The 20267-nt window shown below is 42.5% G+C and overlaps 1 protein-coding gene across 1 annotated transcript in view; it reads right to left on the bottom strand.

Moving 5' to 3' along the window:
- The window catches only part of LOC132382383 (protein unc-13 homolog C-like), a 575658-nt gene that overhangs the window by 446173 nt on the left and 109218 nt on the right, over window positions 1-20267 (bottom strand). Inside the window, 2 exon segments of the mRNA XM_059952510.1 lie at window positions 4455-4526; window positions 10221-10226. Of these exon segments, the coding sequence (XP_059808493.1) occupies window positions 4455-4526; window positions 10221-10226 (78 nt within the window).

The following is a 20267-nucleotide window of genomic DNA, read 5'->3' on the forward strand; positions in this document are numbered from 1 at the left end:
GTAGAGGAGCCCCTGGGAAATACAAAGTCTGGAAAGTCAAAGTGTAGTAGTAGCCAGGCACAGTGCTCGATTGTTAAAGCTCTGGAATCTGAGTCTGTCACACTAGATGACATCCTGAAAGTAGTTGCAAAGCAAAGCCCTTTGTGAATTGACTCAGGCAGTGAAAGATCTCACTGTACAGAAGGATTTTACACGCACTACTATCAGCAGACATAATTTACAGCCTAGATTCACAGAAGATGGGCAACCAATATGTTTCAAGTGTTAGGTGAGAGGGCATTTGGCCAAGAATTGCCCACAGAAGCAGGGTGCAAGGGAAGTGGAGTCTGCATCCTCCTGCCCTCAAGAGGCTGGAAGTCGAGCAATTCGGTGGAATCTCATAGATACAGATAATGTACAGCTATCTCGCGACCAGTTGCTGCAGTTGTTGAGCTTGAAATATCAGGTGTCACAGTCCGTTGTCTGTTGGACACAGGTAGTCAAGTAAGCACCCTGACCGAGCAGTTCTTTCGAGAACACTAGAAAGGAGAGGACAAGGATATGTCGTCTACTGCTGGCTGGCTTAGGCTAACAGCTGCAAACAGTCTTGATATTCCTTACCTTGGGTATCTAGAGCTAAAGGTTCGAGCAATGGGCATAAAGATACCAAATTGTAGCTTTCTAGTAGTCAGGGATCCTGTTGGCACCGAACCACCTATCCCATGTATTGTAGGCCAGTGTACATTACATTACCAGCCAGTGTAGGCAACTTGTCTACGCAGAGTTTGACACCGCCCAAGAAGGGAAGCTGGATTCTGATTGGAGAGATGTTTTCCAGAAAGTGCAGTTGCACACTACTGGGAAAAAAAAAGTAGTCCAAGTATTGGGAAAAGATACTGAGCACATACCTGCTGGATCTGTAATCACTGACAATAACCCCCCATCCCACTTGAAAACTACCAAGTTGGGAGAAGTGGAGCAGAGATGGCTCTCACAGTTGTCAGTGTTTGACTTCGATGTCCAGTATCGTCCAGGTTAGAGCAATACCGTGGCTGATGCACTCTCTAGGCAGCCATTTGCAGGGGAGCCTGAGCCTGTCTCAGAGGATGCAGAGTTTGATGGGTCTGTGGCGATCTGTAGTTTGATCAATCGCAGCACTGCTCTTGATCCGGCACTGATAACCGCTGGTCTCAAAAGCTGTAGGGTTAAGCAAATTTGAGCCTGGGAAGCTGGTACTAGTGATGTAAGTGGTCCAATGCAAAGGAACACTCCAAGCCTCCCAGGTTATTCTAATAGGGACTTGCATACTTTTCAGCAACAAGACTCTGTATTAAGTGTCCTAAGAAACTTATGGGATCAGAAAAGAAAGCTGAGTGGCCAGGAGTGTAAAACTCTGCCTAAACCTGTTTTGTCTCTGTTAAAGCACTGGGACAGTATCAGGGAGTGTAAAGGGTTATTGTATAGGGTAGTTGAGGATGAGAAGCTTGGGGAGTGTTACCAGCTTCTGGTACCTATCAGCTTGAGGAGAAAGTGTTAGAGTATGTACGTGACTCTATGGGCCATTAAGGCATAGAACTTACTCTGCAGTTGTTGAGAAGCCAATGCTTTTGGGTGGGTATACACAAGGATGTGGCTCGGTGGATCAAAAATTGTCCACGTTGTGTGCTAACTAAGATGCTGCAGCCTAGGATCCGTCCCCCCATGAAGTCATTTCTGGCTTTTAGGTCGCTTGAAGTTGTAGCTGTAGATTTCACTGTGTTGGAGCCGGCAACTGACAGGCGTGAAAATGTCTTAGTGGACACAGAGAATTTTCACTAAATTCACCCAAGCATTTCCGATTCGGGATCAAAAGGCGGATGCCACAGCAAGGGTGCTCTTGAAGGAATGGTTCGTGAAGTACGGTATTCCTGAGAGATTGCATTCTGACCAGCGCCGTAACTTCGAAGGTGAGGTCATAGCTGAGCTTTGCAAGCTATCCGGGGTAAAGAAAAGCTGTACCACACCTCATCATCCTACTGGCAACGTGCAGTGCGAGCATTTCAACCAGACGGTGCATGATTTGTTGTGTACGTTGCCTCCAGAAAAGCAGCGCAGATGGCTAGAACATCTACCCGAGTTTGTGTACGCAGATAATGTAACACCTCGTGCAACCACCAGGTATTCACCTTACTATTCGTTGTTTGAGCTGGATCCCCACTTGCCTGTGAATACTCTGTTGGGGCAAAAACAGACTGTGGACCAAAATATGACTGGCTAGCTGTACATCAGAGCCGACTGAGGGATGCGCATGCCAGAGCAAAAGAATACTCTGAACAGAAGGCGGCAGAACGCATTGCCTGGCAGGAGGACAAAGTTTACTGTCCCAAAGTTGATGTGAACACACTGGCTTACTTGAGGAACTGACCATTAGGCCATAAGAAGATCCAGGATGTTTGGAACCCAACCGTCTACAGGGTGGTAGAGGTATTAGGCAGCACAAACACTGTGGAACCTTGGGAGGGTGGGCCTAGCAAGAGGGTGAACAGGGTAGACATCAGGCTCTGTGAGAACCATCCCACTCCAAACTCCAGTAACTCAGGCCAGATCATCCCTGGGGCATGAATCAGATTCTGAGGATTCAGAAAATGGTGTGATAGTGGTAGAAGATATGTCAGACAGGGTGTACAGAGCCTTAACCCGAGCCTAGGCAGCATTTCTTCCAAAAATATGACACCTTCTGGGACTGAGACTGGAGAGTCGATGACTGCTAATGCAGGGGCGGGGATCGGTAGCCCTCCTGGGGCAGCACCCCACAGGAGTAATTGAGTAAATTCTGGACAGCACCCTAACCCACATCGCGAACCAAGGTCAGTCCTTGATGAGGCCTCCATCAGTCCGGCAGCAGTGTCGGAGATACTGGCTAGTCTTAATTCTCTTTAGAGAAGCAGTTAAGGAGTTTAAAAGTACCCTTGTAGTGCGCAAGTAATTGAGGACGATTACTTGAATGCAGGGGGTAATGTAACCGGGTGACCATTGAATGCTATTCATTATCGTTAAAAAGTGTACTCTGGATAATGCTAGAATAGTTGTCTGTGCCTGTAAGTGGAGATGGTGACATCATTACGGACGCGCGGGATAGTGGGGAGACCATTTTGTTTTCTGCCGAAGAAGCTGGTGGGGCTTTGGAATTTAGTTCCTCCCAGAGATGCTGGGCATGGTGAGGAAAGATTTTCACGAGTAAAGGACTCGACACTGGATAGCATGGCTTGTGCAAAGTTCCTTACCAGCCAAGTACAATTGCCACTATTGTATTAGTACTTTATTAGTTTTGTGCGATTTTCTTTACATATTTTTATACTGCATGCGCAATTCATCAATACACAAGTGTGTGGATCGAAGGTTAAACAGCAGGACCTGATTGTAAAGTCATTTGTTTTGCTTTAAGACCCTCTTCTGGCACTTAAACATCTAAAACAGATAAAGGAATTAAAACCCAAAAAAGTATTTGTTGTCCTGAGTGTGTACTTTTCCCCGGGCTACATTAGTGAGGAGGGACGATGAACAAAGGAATCATGGAATGAGCAATTTCAGTGGAAAGCAGAGAGTAGGGACTGGTAAATATGTCTTTGGTTGTAGGGTCCCAGTGAAGATGGAGTTTGTGGAGAATGATGTGTTAGGTGCTGAGGATCATGGGGTGATAAGTGATGACAAGTGGAACTCTATCCCTATTAAGGCAAAGGGAAGCTGGGTTCTGTATGGATTTCACAGAAATAGAGGAGATGCAGGTGAGGGCAGCATCAATGGTGGATGAATGAAAACCTTGCTCCTTGAGGAGGGACGACGTCACTGATGCCCTGGAAAGAAAAGCCTCATCCTAGGAACAGATATGGCCGAGATGAAGGAACTGAGAAAAGGCTCTAATCTTGAATAAACTCAAATAATACCTTATATTTATTCTCCATAATATCAGTTTTTCAAAATTAATATTTTCCTTTATTGACCATTCTTCAACTGGTGACCTTTGAACTGGTGGGTCAGACTTGAACTGATGAAACTAACATGTGTATAAAATTTTAAAATAAATTAGTTTGAATCTACTTATTAGCACTATTTTTGACTGTTACCAGGTAACTGTTTTATACTGACATTATCAGTGTCTACATTATAACCTCTGATTCAATGGGTAGGTAGATTAATTGAAATTGAACCATGAAAAACCTGTAAACCATTGAATGCTCAGGAAATACAAGTTTTCTACTGAAAGTCCTATTGTCATGAGTATCTTAATTTATTTTTGTTTCCATAACAAAAGGCATTTTGAATGGAAACATTTCATCATTAATTCCTGAATATAACCAGTTGGGTGTAACTGTGGAAAAACTACTATGACTTGTAAGCAGCACTTTCAAATGGCTTCTACTGACACCCATATTCTCACTGCATAAAAGCTATTCATCAACTGAACAATCACAAAGCTGTTAAAGAAACACACTTACCAATTCTTGATCGTTTATCGAGGTTCTAGCAACCATGGCAAAAGATATACCTGCTTTTCTAGCAGCAAAGGTCTGTTGAGATGGGTTAAAATATTCACAGTAAGTGATGAGAAGGCATTTTGTATTAGAAATTGCTGTAATAAGAAATACGTGAATTAAATGTTCTGCAATTTCAAAAAAAATTCTGAAGGAAATTCTACTTGACGAAGCTACAAAAACTAATTAATTTAAGTTGAAAAATCTGTTGATTTTAATAATCAAATGAGATTTTATTTTTGGCCAGAAGTTGGGCCAGCCCACGACTAGGGTTTGGTGGCTATGGTTCAGGACTTGCTGGGTCTTCTACTTCTTTGGCTTTGTCATGTTGGGCTCAGAATTGTTCTTTGCTCTCCAGGAAAAGAAAGCAAAAGGAAGCTACGGCAATAATCAAACGTCAATAATCAGACAAAACCCATAATTAAAACAGTGAGATGCTTGAACATGACATGATCAGCAGTGAGATACTTGAAATACTGTGCGGAGAACCACAGGCACAGACCACTTGCCATTAGAAAATGTAGTGAACTGCAGAAGATCCTTGAATTGGAGGAAGGCAACTTTCAACTCAGGAATGAGTAACATTGCACCACAACAAAAATAATAATACTGTCAGCAAAAATACATACTTAATCAAATCATTATTGAATTCAAATATTCACATATTTCAAGGGCAATTTGGAATGGGACAACAAATTATAATTTTGGCCTTGACACAAACATTCTACATGTGAATCAAAAATGGTTCGTTCAATGAGTGACACAACCTGAGATTATAAAAACAGTCCTAAAGTGTCCCATCTCTGACCTAAGTGTCAATAAGGAAGCACACCCCAAATTAGGGATGGAATAAATAAATATCCTCAGAGAAATCCATCAATACTTTTGGTACGTTACTTGCTAGATTGAAGAAATTGCAACAAAGAGGATTCAGATTCACAGGCATTTGAAAAGGTTATTGAAAAATAAATGCTCTGGATACCAGAACAACATGTAAACAAAGTTACTATTAAGTATTCAGTAATTTAAGGTACCGTACATTTTGGTAAGTAGCTTAGAAATAATTTTTCTTAACATGTTGAAGATTTATCTAATACAGTCCTACCTAATACAGTATAGTAATAGGCTTGCTAAACTTGCACAAGTCTATACCTTATCTTAAGGAAGCAGACCGGAAATACTGGTAAATTAGGAAGCTTTCATTTGAATATAAAACTTGAAATTACTGCAGACGATGCCAAAATAGAAAAAAACAAACTGATATCTCTTAGGCAAAACATATAATCAGCTTGTTTTGATTATTTTAATTACTTGTCAAAATCTATCATATTTTACTTTGAACAAAATTAGACTAATTCTAACGTGTGTAATTGCAAACCAGTTTATCTGAAAATAAGCTTTGGAGGTTCAGGTAAAGTAACTCTAGATTTCTATATAAGATACAGTGAAACCTTCAGTGGATATCCAGAGAACAGTGTAAAAACATGTATTGCATTGAGGATAATTGAGTTTTATCCACAGTGCAATATTTATTTAAAAGATGTATTAAAATACACAAATAAACATAAAAAACATGTATTTATAAGTAAAATAACTACTCCCATTTGTTATTTCCTTCTAGTCAACTTATACAGTGGCATGCAAAAGTTTGGGCACCCCTGGTCAAAATTTCTGTTACTGTGAATAGTTAAGTGAGTAGAAGATGAACTGATCTCCAAAAGTCATAAAGTTAAAGATGAAACATTCTTTTCAGCATTTTAAGCAAGATTAGTATTATTTTTGTTTTGTACAATTTTAGAGTGGAAAAAAGGAAAGGAGCACCATGCAAAAGTTTGGGCAGCTGAAGAGATTTGAGCTCTCAGATAACATTTATCAAGGTCTCAGACCTTAATTAGATTGTTAGGGCTATGGCTTGTTTACAGTCATCATTAGGAAAGGCCGGGTGATGCAAATTTCAAAGCTTTATAAATACCCAGACTCCTCAAACCTTGTCCCAACAATCAGCAGCCATGGGCTCCTCAAAGCAACTGCCTAGCACTCAGTCAATGAAAATAAATGATGCCCACAAAGCAGGAGAAGGCTATAAGAAGATAGCGAAATGTTTTCAGGTAGCCATTTCCTCAGTTTGTAATGTAATTAAGAAATGGCAGTTAACAGGAATGGTGGAGGTCAAGTTGAGGTCTGGAAAACCAAGAAAACTTTCCGAGAGAACTACTCGTAGGATTGCTAGAAAAGCAAATCAAAATCCCCGTTTGACTGCAAAAGACCTTCAGGAAAATTTAGCAGACTCTGGAGTGGTGGTGCACTGTTCTACTATGCAGTGACATCTGCACAAATATGACCTTTATGGAAGAGTCATCAGAAGAAAACCTTTCCTGCATCCTCACCACAAAATTTAGCATCAGTAGTTTGCAAAGGAACATCTAAATAAGTCTGATGCATTTTGGAAACAAGTTCTGTGGACTGATGAAGTTAAAATAGAACTTTTTGGCCACAGTGATCAAAGGTATGTTTGGAGAAAAAAGGATGCAGAATTTCATGAAAAGAACACCTCTTCAATTGTTAAGCACAGGGGTGGATCGATCATGCTTTGGGCTTGTGTTGCAGCCAGTGGCATGGGGAACATTTCTCTGGTAGAAATACCAGCAAATTCTGGAAGCAAACATCACATCGTCTGTAAAAAAGCTGAAGATGTAAAGAGGATGGCTTCTACAACAGGATAATGATCCTAAACACACCTTAAAATCCACAATGGACTACTTCAAGAGGTGCAAGCTGAAGGTTTTGCCATGGCCCTCACAGTCCCCCAATCTAAACATCATCGAAAATGAGCAGTGCATGCAAGACAGCCCAAGAACCTCACAGAACTAGAAGCCTTTTGCAAGGAAGAATGGGTGAAAATCCCTCAAACAAGTATTGAAAGACTCTTAGCTTGCTACAGAAAGCGTTTACAAGCTGCGATACTTGCCAAAGGGGGTGTTTCTAAGTACTGACTATGCAGGGTGCCCAAACTTTAGCTTCGGGCCCTTTTCCTTTTTTGTTATTTTGAAACTATAAAAGATGGAAATAAAAAAAAATCTTGCTTAAGATATTAAAGAAATGTGTCATCTATAACTTTATGCCTTTTAGAAATCTGTTCATCTTTTTCTCGCTTAGCTATTTACAGTAACAGAAATTTTGACCAAGGATACCCAAACTTTTGCATGCCACTGTACCTCAATTCCAAAGAGACTTCAGGAAAGCCTTTGAGAAGGTTCTGCATGGTAAACTGGTCAGGAAGGTGAGGTCATATGGAATCCAGGGTGAATTTGTAAACTGGATACAAAATGACAGTTAGCCTAGGTGAGTACAGGTGTCTGCTGCTTTACGAATGTTCGTTTTATGCCACGTTGGCTTAAGAAAGGTTTTATAGGAATGCTCTACCCTTGTAAGGGAGGGGGGGGGAAACACCTATATGTGGGTGGCATGATAAGTAAGTTTGCAGATGACACTGACGTAGTGGACTGTAAAGAAGGTTCTCTATATTATAACATGACTAGAATTTGAGCAAGGGGATGCCAGATGGAACTTAACTCAGACAAATGTGAAATAATGCTTGTTGGGAAGTTAACCCAGGGCGGGAAATACACAATGTCAAAGCTTTGGCGAACATTGTTAAACAGACTATCCTTGAGGCTTAAAGGCATAGATCCCTAAATAATCGAACACAGGCAGACAAATTACATGGTTGCAGTCCTCAATTGAGACACCAACTCTAAGAGATGGATGTCACATTTGTTAGGCAGTCCTTGAGCATTTTGCGCTTTTCTGCTCACCACCCGATAGAGAGGACAAGATTAAAGTAGAGATGGTGCAGAAAAAAAACCATGAGGATATTTGCTGGATTGGAGAGCTTGACTTACAATAGAGATTAAATAGACTGGGTCTGTTTTCATGGGAGTGAAGGAGGCTGCGTGATGACATGACAGTTAAATACAAATAAAAGGTATAGGTAAGGTAGATAACTAGTATCCATTTCCCATGGTAGTTGCACCTAAAACTAAATTTAAAACTGGATAAAACTAATAGATAGGCAGGATGTTCACCACAGACATGGTCAGATTGAGGGCTTGTATTTAATGCTATATTACTCTATGACTCTATAATGTCAATTATCAAATCTTATGCCAATGAATTAAGAAAGGTAACTTGGAATTTGTCTAATTTAATTGTAAGTATTCTCTCAGTACTTAACAAGTGAAATGTCAGTGTTGCCATGACTGCTATCCACCAATTTCTCCTGAGTTAGTTTTACTGTTTCAATGGCATTGTCAAATTCTACCATTCTGTCACAACCCACAAATGTGTGTGAAGCCGTGACTTTGCCCCATTTTTGTTAATAGGGAGAACAATGCATTGAACTGTGAATTGCACATATATCAGCTTGATGAAGGAGCTATTCCTTATTCATCTTGAAAATCCCTTTTCAGTACCAAGTTACTGATGACCATATGACCAAAAGACATAGGAGCAGAATTAGGCCATTCAACCCAAAGTCTGCTGCGCAATTTCCTCCGCAGCTGCCTGTGGCTACAATTCCATGGCTTCACCAAACTCTGAAGAAATTTCTGTTCATCTCCATCTTAAAGGGATGTCTTTCTATTCTGAGGCTGTACCTTCTGGTCCTAAACTCCCCCGCTATGGGGAACATTCTCTCCACATCCACTCTATCTAGCCTTTAAACATTCATTAGGTTCCAATGATATATCCCCACCCCCATCCTATTCTTTCAAATTCCAGAGCAATCAAACACTCCTCAAAAGATAAACCTTTCATTTCCACAATCATACTCATGAACCTCCTTTGAATCCTCTCCAAAGTCAACACATCCTTTCTTAGAACTGATCACTATACTACATATGAAGTTCCACCTGTGCCTTATAAAGCCTCAGTATTACCTCCTTGCTTTTATATTCGATTCTTCTTGAAATGAATGTTATCATTACATTTACCCTCCTCACCACTGACTCAACCTACAAATTAACCTTCAGGGAATCCTGCAGGAGGACTTCTAAGTCCTTTTGCACCTCAGATTTTTAAATTTTCTTCCCATTTAGTAAAAAGGAATTCCTTCTACCAAAATGCACGACCATACACTTCTCAACACTGTATCCATCTGCCACTTCTTTCCCTATTCTCCTAATTTGTCTAAGTCCTTCTGCAGCCTCACTGCTTCCTTAATACAGTCCCCTCCACCTATTTTAGAATTGCCTGCAACCTATGCCATAAAGTAAGCATTCAGCACGGATTAGAAGGGCCGAGATGACCTGTTTCCGTGCTGTAATTGTTATATGGTTATATATAGTTAAAGTAATCAATTCTGTCACCCAAATTATTGACATATAACATAAAAAGAATTGGTTCCAACTCTGACCTCTGCAAAACTCCACTAGTCATTGGCAGCCAACCAGAAAATGTTCCCTTTACTCCCACACTTTGCCTCCTGCCAGTCAGCCAATGATTTATCCATGATTTTTCCTGTAAGGCCTTAGGCTCTTATCTGGCTAAGCAGCTTCATGTGCGGCATCATGACAATGAAGAGCAAGCAGTACTAGTTATATTTTGATAAATATTAAATTGTGTTTGACTGGGCTAAGTTTACATTGTTTTCTATTTAATTAATTGGTACTACTCCTTCTGCTGCAGCATGTTACAAAATAGACATGATTTATATATTTGGAAAGCACATACCATTGCCTGTTTAATCCAGGTAGCATGGAAGGAAAATAAATGACCTGTTAATTTCACTATTTGCAGTTGTAAAAAGAAATGAATTGTTAAAGCAGCCACACTGATAAATTGCAATAAGGTTAACATCTAAATGAGTTTCTATGTCAGTGTCATTAAGTGATCAGTTCATTGAACTATTCTGCAGATTTCAGAAATTCACTTATACGTTCTTCATAAACAATACTTAATTTTGATTAGACTAGCCAGAATTACAAACTAAAGAGCAAAAAAGTTGTGTCATTTAAGGTAAAATTGGATAGGTATATGGACAGGAAAGGAGTGGAGGGTTATGGGCTGAGTGCGGGTAGGTGGGACGAGGTGAGATTAAGGGTTCGGCACGAACTAGGAGGGCCAAGATGGCCTGTTTCCATGCTGTGATTGTTATATGGTTATATGATCATTAACAGCTTCACACACCCTCTAGTAGCTAGTTACTGAAAGACTAATACAGCTAAAATATGGAGATAGATCTCATTTCAGAAAAGGCTATTTGTACAAGGATAAATTGGTAGGGTGGGGGACAAAGTTCACAGGCCACTTCATCGGATAACTGAAGGCAGGAATCATAATTCCTCCATTATAATAATGCAGCAAGCATAGTGCTGCCCCATTGAGAGCATACTCACCAACTGCATCTCAGTGTGGTATGGCAATTGTCCCGTATCAGACCGCAAAGCACTCAAGCATGCGGTGAAAACTACCCAGCAGATAATCGGCACCCAATTGCCCACCATTAAGAACATTTACCATAAACGCTGCCTGGACAGGGCAAAAAGCATTATCAAGTGAGAGAAATGATTCTTAAGGAGTCCATTTAGAATGTGCTGACACAGAAAGAACGTGCAAAGCAACTTGCAGGGCAACGTATAAACCAAATTGCAAAATCAGGATGAAACAATAGCTTGCTGATTAAAGAAGCGATATGGGTAACGGGAAGACATGCTTAACGGTTGAACAATAACGGTGTTAATGCGCTGAGGCTGATAAGTGGGCCAAAGGGTAATCACATTTGTAATTTTGTAATGAGATTAAGGAAGAATGTCTGCACCTCACATGGGTGCAACTCACAAAGTCGTAAACAAGTAGGGTATAAAAAACTGTGCAAAGTGTAATTCGGCACTCAATCTAGCAGGAGCTGGTTGGGTCCGACTCTGCAGACTCGAAAAATAAAGTTTACCGTTCTGCAAATTGCTGAGACTCAGTGTGTTTCTGACAATGTGGGGGCTCGTCCGGGATCCACACTCCGGCCGCGGTGGACACGAGGAAGGACATCGGAGACGGTGCACCCCGCCAAGTTTGGCGGTCCCTGACTCCTTGCTCGTCGCTCCAACGCGGCTTGAGCGAGTGATATCCGGACAGCGCAGAGCGGTAAACGGGGAGAAGGGGACAGTACCTGGTACTGGAAGTCCCCAGGACGCACCGGGTAAGTGCCTACTGTTGCAGTAGAAGGGTGCGGGAATAAGTAAGGACGGAGAAGACCGGGATCGCTACCCGGGGGTCCTCCTGATAAATGTCCTTGGGACGCACCGGGTAAAGTGCCTACTGTTGCAGTAGAAGGGTGCGGGATTAAGTAAGAGCGGAATAAGATGGGAGGGGGTGGCTCTAAAAAGAAAGAGGAAACGGAAAGACTGGGACCATACCCGGGGGTTCCTCCTGATAGCCCCCTCGGTAGAATGTTTGAGAATTGGGGATGTGGAAGACTAAAAGGGAAACAAAAGAAAAAAATGATACAGTACTGTTTAATTTGGTCGAAACAGCCGATAGAAAAACCTGCGGTCTGGTGGCCGCGGCTTGGGTCTGAGGAGGATTGGGTACGACAAGCCTTAAACATTTACGTTAATTCAAAACCAAATGTAAAACCGGAAGAAATTGCTTATGCTTTTTGTTGGGCTCCCTGGCCAGGAGTAACAACAAAGAGTTTTAAATTGGGCATTAAAGGGGTGCGGAAGTGGGACCCACTCGATCATTTACCCCCTCCCTATGTCCAGCCTTCTGCGCCCCTTGCGGGAGCAAAGGGAGGACGTGAAGAAAGTGAAAAAACAGAAGAAATAGACCCGGAGAGGGAAGAGAGGGATGTTAGGGAAAAAGCAAAAGCAAGGATCGAAACAAGGAGTGTGACAGGAGCAGATAAGAAAAAGAAAGACGAATTAAAAAAGGAAGAGGTACAGCTGTGTCCCCTTCGAGAGGTTCCAATGGGAGGAGAACGGGGAGGAACAGGATTTGTAAACGTCCCTCTGACAAGTACCGAAGTATGAGGATTTAAGAAAGATATGAAAACTTTATTAGAAGATCCAATGGGACTGGCAGAACAGTTGGATCAATTCTTAGGACCTAATGTTTACACTTGGGAAGAAATGCATGCGATTATGGGAACGCTATTTTCTGCACAAGAGAGGCAAATGATACGACAAGCTGCAATATCAATTTGGGGAAGGGAACAGCCGAATGAGTTCAGTGTGATAGATCTAAAAGATGCCTTTTGGAGTTGCCCGTTGGAGGAAGGTAGCCGAGATATGTTCGCATTTGAATGGGAAAATCCCTTCACTGGGCGGAAGAAGCAACTCCGGTGGACCGTCTTGCCCCAAGGGTTCACGGAGTCCCCAAACCTATTCGAACAGGTACTGGAGCAAGTATTGGCTGGATTCCATTGTACCGAAAAGAACCAACTATTACAGTATGTCGATGACCTACTACTATCGGGACCAGCAGAGGAGGTAGTGCGAGACGATACTATAAGACTCCTGAATTACCTAGGAGAAAAAGGATTGCGGGTGTCCAAGAAGAAACTGCAATTTGTCGAGAAGGAAATAACATATCTCGGACACAGAGTCAGTAAAGGGCACCGCCAAATAACCCCAGAAAGAATAGCGGGAATAACTAAAATACCGCTTCCCAGGACAAAGAAGGAAATAAGACAATTTCTGGGCTTAGTGGGCTATTGCCGGATTTGGATAGAGAATTATACCTCCCTGGTGAAGTTTATGTACGACAAATTGGCAAAGGAAGACCGGGGAATAATCAGCTGGACCGAAGAAGAAGAACAGAAGTTCAGGAAAATAAAAGGGCAACTAATTCGGGCCCCGGTATTAACACTGCCAGCACTGGAAAAGCCCTTTCAGCTGTATGCAACAAACAATGAAGGAACTGCGTTAGGAGTACTAACCCAAGAAAAAGGAGGAAAGCGGCAACCTGTGGCCTTTTTATCAAAAATGTTAGACCCGGTATCCCGGGGATGGCCGACGTGCATACAAGCCGTAGCGACAGCAGCCGTACTAGTAGAAGAAGCACGGAAATTAACCTTTGGGGGAAGAATGACGGTGTATACCCCGCACTCCGTTAGCACCCTCTTAGCCCAAAAAGCTCAGCGGTGGTTGACGGACTCTCGCATACTGAAATACGAAACCATTCTGATGGTCGGGGATGATTTAAGCTTTGAAAAGAACAATAGTTGTAACCCGGCACAGTTCTTATACGGGGAATCAACAGGGGAGGAAACCGAGCATAACTGCGTGGAGCTAACAGACCTTCAGACAAAAAGTAGGGAAGATCTACAAGAAGTTCCCCTAATTGAAGGCGAGGAACTATATATCGATGGCTCCTCGAAAAGATATAGGAGTATCCCCTTATGAAATGTTGTTTGGCCTTCCATATTGGAACAAGGTGGAGGGCTATCCTTCCCTGCAAGGGGGAGATGTCTTTGTAAGGGACTATTTACAGGCACTGTCTCGTTCTTTTGCAGAATTGCGCAGGAAGGGGTTACTCGCACAAACCCCACCTCTGGACTTCGCACTCCGCCGAACTCAGCCCGGTGACTGGGTCCTGATTAAGACTTGGAAGCCAGAGAAGTTACAGCCGCAGTGGGAAGGCCCATTCCAGGTGCTACTGACCACCGAAGCCGCAGTAAGGACAAAAGAAAAAGGGTGGACCCACGCCGCGAGAATCAAGGGACCCGTAAAGCCCGAAGAAGGTGCAGAATGGACTTGCGTCCAGGGAGAAGACCCGATGGTGCTAAAGCTCAAAAGACGGACAGAATGAACTTTGGGACTGTAATGTATATACTGCTATTGTTGAGAAGCGCTGAAGGGGGATGTGATAAGTGCAGGACGACGGTAAGGGAGGGCATGACGGTTTTTCCAGGGTCCTTTGTATCACACTCTCATGTAAATGAGAAATGTTATGACTACAACAAAAAGGAGGAATGCCTGGAAAACGGAAGGCGATATTATCAAGTAAGAAATAAGGGATATGTGTGGGGGTTTGGGGGCCAAGGATTAGGGGTATATGGGAGTGTTACCACTTGTCCTCCCAAGGATAAATGGCTATGCATTAACAAGGGAGGACAGTGGGATATTCCCTCGATATTGGTAGACGATTATGTGGATAAAGTTAAGGAAACTATAATCCAGAATGAGAAAAAGAAAATAGCTGAGGAAACTCAACACAGACAAAAAGCTGCAGTCTCCACAGACCCATCGATATACCAAGAAATAGAAAGGGAGATTACGCTACCAGACGTAAAAGAAAACCTCTTTATAGATCTGGCAACTCGGGTAGCAGGCAGTCTAAATATTAGCAACTGTTGGGTCTGTGGAGGGCCACACATGAGTGAACAATGGCCTTGGCGGGGTGAAAGCCTAAATACATGGGAATTAATTCAGCGGAACTGGACGGTGGTTAAGGATAGAAGGAAGCAGGGGTGGGAACTAACAAATCTCCCCGAAGGACAAATATGTGTTGCGCGGGACGGGGAAATAAAAGTAGGAAAAAGCCCCTGTCAGAGCATTAAGTATAAAGAGCAGAGCAGAAACATTACCTGGTGGCCAGAGGAACCGAAATGGTATATTACCATAGAACCAAAAGGAAACTGTATGCCCCTCGGGAATACCCCCGAAGTATGGAATTGTACTGGAACGGACCCATACCACGGAATTCCCGGGGTGAGCGAGGTTTGGGACAAAGGACAGGGTGTTGCCCCAGAGGGATTGTTTTGGATTTGCGGAGGTAGGGCATACACACGCCTGTTGCCCAACTGGGGGGGAGTGTGTTTCCTGGGAATTATCCGGCCTGAATTCTTCCTGTTGCCCGAGGAGGATGACAAAGCATTGGGGGTAAAGGTATTTGATTCCCTACGAAGAAGTAGGCGAGAGTTGCAGGTTGGAGACTGGGGAGATAGCTGGCCACCCGCCCGGATTATTGAGTATTATGGACCAGCGACCTGGGCTCAGGATGGGTCTTGGGGATATAGGACGCCCATATACATGCTAAACCGAATAATCAGACTACAGGCGGTGGTAGAAGTAATTACAAATCAGACTGCATTGGCCCTGGAACTACTAGCTAAGCAACAAAATCAGATGCGCACTGCTATTTATCAGAACCGCTTGGCATTAGATTATTTGCTTGCGGCTGAAGGAGGAGTATGTGGAAAGTTTAATCTAACCAACTGCTGCTTAAAGATAGATGACAACGGAAAGGTGGTTCAAAAAAAATATCAGATAAAATAAGGAAACTGGCCCACGTGCCGGTACAGACCTGGAAGCCGCTGGGGTATTGGGACTGGCTGGACGGATGGTTGAAAGGAGGCTGGTGGCGAACCGCTTTAGGGGTTATAGGAGGGGGATTGATGGTCCTCCTTCTGCTACCATGTCTGATCCCCTGCTTGCGGGAGCTAGTAGCTCGGGTGGCAAGACAAGTCATGCAACCAGGGGCCCCAGCTGATCCTGTTCAGGTACTCCTACAAAGGGAAATAGAGCTAGAGGAAGAAGCCTATGTAAACCCGTGGCAAAAGCCCAACTGATAGCACATTCTAAAAAGAAAAAGGGTGGATTGAGAGAAATGATTCTTAAGGAGTCCATTTAGAATGTGCTGACACAGAAAGAACGTGCAAAGCAACTTGCAGGGCAACGTATAAACCAAATTGCAAAATCAGGATGAAACAATAGCTTGCTGATTAAAGAAGCGATATGGGTAACGGGAAGACATGCTTAACGGTTGAACAATAACGGTGTTAATGCGCTGAGGCTGATAAGTGGGCCAAAGGGTAATCACATTTGTAATTTTGTAATGAGATTAAGGAAGAATGTCTGCACCTCACATGGGTGCAACTCACAAAGTCGTAAACAAGTAGGGTATAAAAAACTGTGCAAAGTGTAATTCGGCACTCAATCTAGCAGGAGCTGGTTGGGTCCGACTCTGCAGAATCGAAAAATAAAGTTTACCGTTCTGCAAATTGCTGAGACTCAGTGTGTTTCTGACATCAAGGATGCATCTCAATGTTACCATGGACTTTTTACTTTCCTCCCATCCGGTAGGCGCTACAGGAGCCTCCGCTCCCACACCAGCAGGCCAGGAAGAGCTTCTTCCCTGAGTCTGTGACCCTGCTGAACCTCACATCACAGCGCTCAGCGGTATTGCACCCATATTGTACTGTCTTAGTGCTTTTATATTTGTGTGCTATAGCACTTACTTTTTATTCACAGTTATTTTGTAAATAACACTATTCTTTGCATTTCTGGTTAGATGCTAACTGCATTTCATTTGACTTTGTATCCGTCCTCAGCACAATGACAATAAAGTTGAATCTAATCTAATCTAATAATTGTAGTCCCGGACAATGCTAACCCCTGGCTAAGCATGCCAGCAGGGCCAAAACTGGGTGGTTTAAGGCTAAACTATACTACTTAAAGGAAAGGTGTATGTGATTGGATCAGTGGGTAACAGGTATTCTGCACAATCAGTCTGATCTGGGAAACAATGTGGAATGGTATAAAACAAGTGTTCGGTGATCTTCAGATACTGGACTCGATGCTTTTGTGGAAAGTTGAGAAATAAAAGACCTATTCAACTTGTTGAAGGGACCATATGGAGCACTGGATACCCATCCAAAACACACATGGATACATGAGCAGTGCTCAGCTTACTGCTGTGTCAGGATTGACCACCAACACTGTGGCTGTAGACTGCAGTGGTGAAGAGGCTGCAAGATTATTAGAAATATCCAGTAATCCCTCATCCGGTGGATTTCTGTTATTGTCAAGATGCCATCCAAGGAGTTGGCAGAGATATCATGGAGCAGCAACCTGCTGTAAAATATGGGACAGCATTTGTTCTCCCACTGCTGTGCATTCTGTTGCCTCTCAGGTAGCCTGCAGTGCTGCTGCCGTCATGACAGAGATGGCACAGACTCCAGCTCAGCCTTCCAATGTCATCTAAATTCTCTTTACAGAAGTTGTATTGCATGGTAGTACTCAAGCCAGCACAGGAAGAATGACACTGTCTTCCATTTGAACTGTGGTAACTTCAATTACAAATCTAGGCTTGAATATGGTAGCTTTTGCTCTGTGGACAGTAAGTTCCAGTTTATTGCCATCTGATTGTACATACTGTATATACAACCAAACAAAACAATGCTTCATGGTGCACCCACAATACATATATCATACACAGCACATAAAACACAATATTACCACAAATAAATTAATAAAATAAAATTCAAAATACATGTAGTGCTGTTGGCCATAAAGGAATTAAAATATGGAAAAAACATTGAACTTGAATGAGTCAAAGACAGTGGAAGTAAGCAAACTAATTGTCTTTGTTCTTGCAATTTGCTTGAAGGAATGGAAGCTGCCATTCTGTGAAGCTGCTCTATAACCTCCATTTTGTGAGCTATCTTGTGAACTGTTTTTGCTCAGTAAGAGTTATATCAAATAACTTTAAAGCTCACACAGTAATTCTCTTGATAATCTGCTGAATTAGCAATAATTTCCAAATAAGATCTTATCTGTGAGGTGTACTTTAGTACGATAGAACATGCAGGCTTATGAGTAGTGAAATCTGTGTCTGACCTGAATAATTTTAGCCTAGTAGCTGGCTGATTCAGAACAAAGAGATATTAATTACAAGTGGTCACTTCCAGAAGGGCAATATATTGGACTACATCCAATGGGAGTCTGACACTGGTCATTCAGATTACGCCAAGACAATGAGATTGAAACATAACATTTGAACTGACAAGGAAAGGTTATAAAGACAAGGGGCTTCAAATGCAAAATGACAAGTACTCTAACTATTGCTAGGAAGAACGCTATGCCAGGGGCAGCAAGAGAAAGGATCAATCATCTGACCAATGGAAGATCCCCTATGTCAATGTAATAAATTGGGGAAGTGCTCTGAGTGGGTATTGGTACACAGGGAACAGAATCAGGTTTATTATCACGAGCATGTGACATGAAATTTGTTAACTGAGCAGCAGCAGTTCAATGCAAAACATAATCTAGCAGAGAGAGAAAAAATAATAATAAATAAAATAAAACATAATAATAAATAAACAAGTAAATTAATTATGTGTATTGAATAGACTTTTAAAAAATGTGCAAAAACAGAAATACTGTATATTAAAAGAAAGTCAGGTAGTGTCCAAGGGATCAGTGTCCATTTAGGATCGGATGGCAGAGGGGAAGAAGCTGTTCCTGAATCGCTGTGTGTTTGGCTTCAGGCTTCTATATCTCCTAGTAGAATTCATGTTTGGCTTGCAATCAACATAGTTATGTTGATGGTTTTGCAGAGACAATAAAGTGCTAGCTTTGATTAATTAGGAGTTGTGTAGTCAATTGTCTTACCTAGATTAGGTGATAAAAGACAACAGTGAACAGTATAATAAGCAGCTCGCTGTCCTGGCGACTAAACATCAGAGGTGGTAAGGTATTCATTAGTGTCACAGTCAGGGGAAAGAGGCTGTTATCCAATCTGGCAGTACTAGTCTTGATGCTCCCATACCTTCTTCCTGATGGTAGCGGGTTAAAGAGATTGTGGGATAGGTAGTAGGGATCCTATCAATGCTTCAGGCCCTTCATATACAATACTCCCGGTAAATGTCACAAATAGGGAGGATAGAAACCCCAGCACTCATTTTGGCAGGTTTTACTATCCTCTGTAGGGTCTTTCAGTTTGATGCCTAGCAGGTTCTGTACCATACAATCAAATAGCCTCTCCAGCCATGGACACTCTCGACAGTACTCCTGTAGAAAGTTGTAAGAATTGGGGTGGGGAGCCTTGCATGCTTCATCTCCTCAGAAAGTATAGATGTTGTTCTGCCTTTATGTGCACAACAAAGAACTTCATGCCCTTCACTCTGTCCATGGCAGAGCCATTGATGTGCAATGGTGAGTGATCAAACTGCGCCTTCCCGAAGTCCACAGTTTTCTGCTTTGTCTTGACCCATTGAGACTCAGGATGTTGTTCCCACACCATTTGACAAGCCTCTCCACCTCCTCTCTGTATGCCCACTCATCATTGTTGCTGATGAGGCTAGCCACTATTGTATCATTAGTGAATTTGATGAATCAGTTAAAGGGTGTGATGGCCAGAGAGAAGGAGCTGCTTGTGTTACAAAAATGGTGCTCAGGTGATTTTGTTTTCACTCTCATGGTATAAGTAATAGGAAGGTCTGTGGCCTCATCATCACATAGTCGTGCAACACACAGAACAGCACCCCATATCTCAGCATTACTCTCCTGAACAGGGTTTGGACAGCCAAATATTTTTAACACTTGGTGATCTGTTTCCTCACATTAAGTCTGACAGCAAAGCATCCTTTTGTATGCAGAATTCCGGGGGTGCATGGTGGCTGTTAAGAGTTCTCAGCCAGGTGACCAAAGTATTTTTCTGTCCAGTCAGTAACCATCCACTGGTTTGCCACAGTGGTTCGATGTTGACTGCTGTAGAATGAAGATATGGTTGCAGCCGGGACTGGCATGACTCATTACCTTTGCTAAAATACCAAATACTAAGGTCTCACAGATATGTTGGCGTAGGATACCAAGCACACAGCCAAAGTGGAAGCTTACAATCTAGCAAAATCACAGGTGCTCTCCTTTTGTGGGTTTATCCCATGACGAACATGAAATCCATTTGCAAGAGAAGGTCAGCAAACTGTGAAGAGTTGTATATATCTCAGGTTCTGGGTGCAAGAATACACGCGTAAACATTTAGTACTGCAGTCACCCT

The sequence above is a fragment of the Hypanus sabinus genome, chromosome 28 (assembly GCF_030144855.1).
Source record: "Hypanus sabinus isolate sHypSab1 chromosome 28, sHypSab1.hap1, whole genome shotgun sequence".
In the NCBI taxonomy this organism is placed as follows: domain Eukaryota; kingdom Metazoa; phylum Chordata; class Chondrichthyes; order Myliobatiformes; family Dasyatidae; genus Hypanus; species Hypanus sabinus.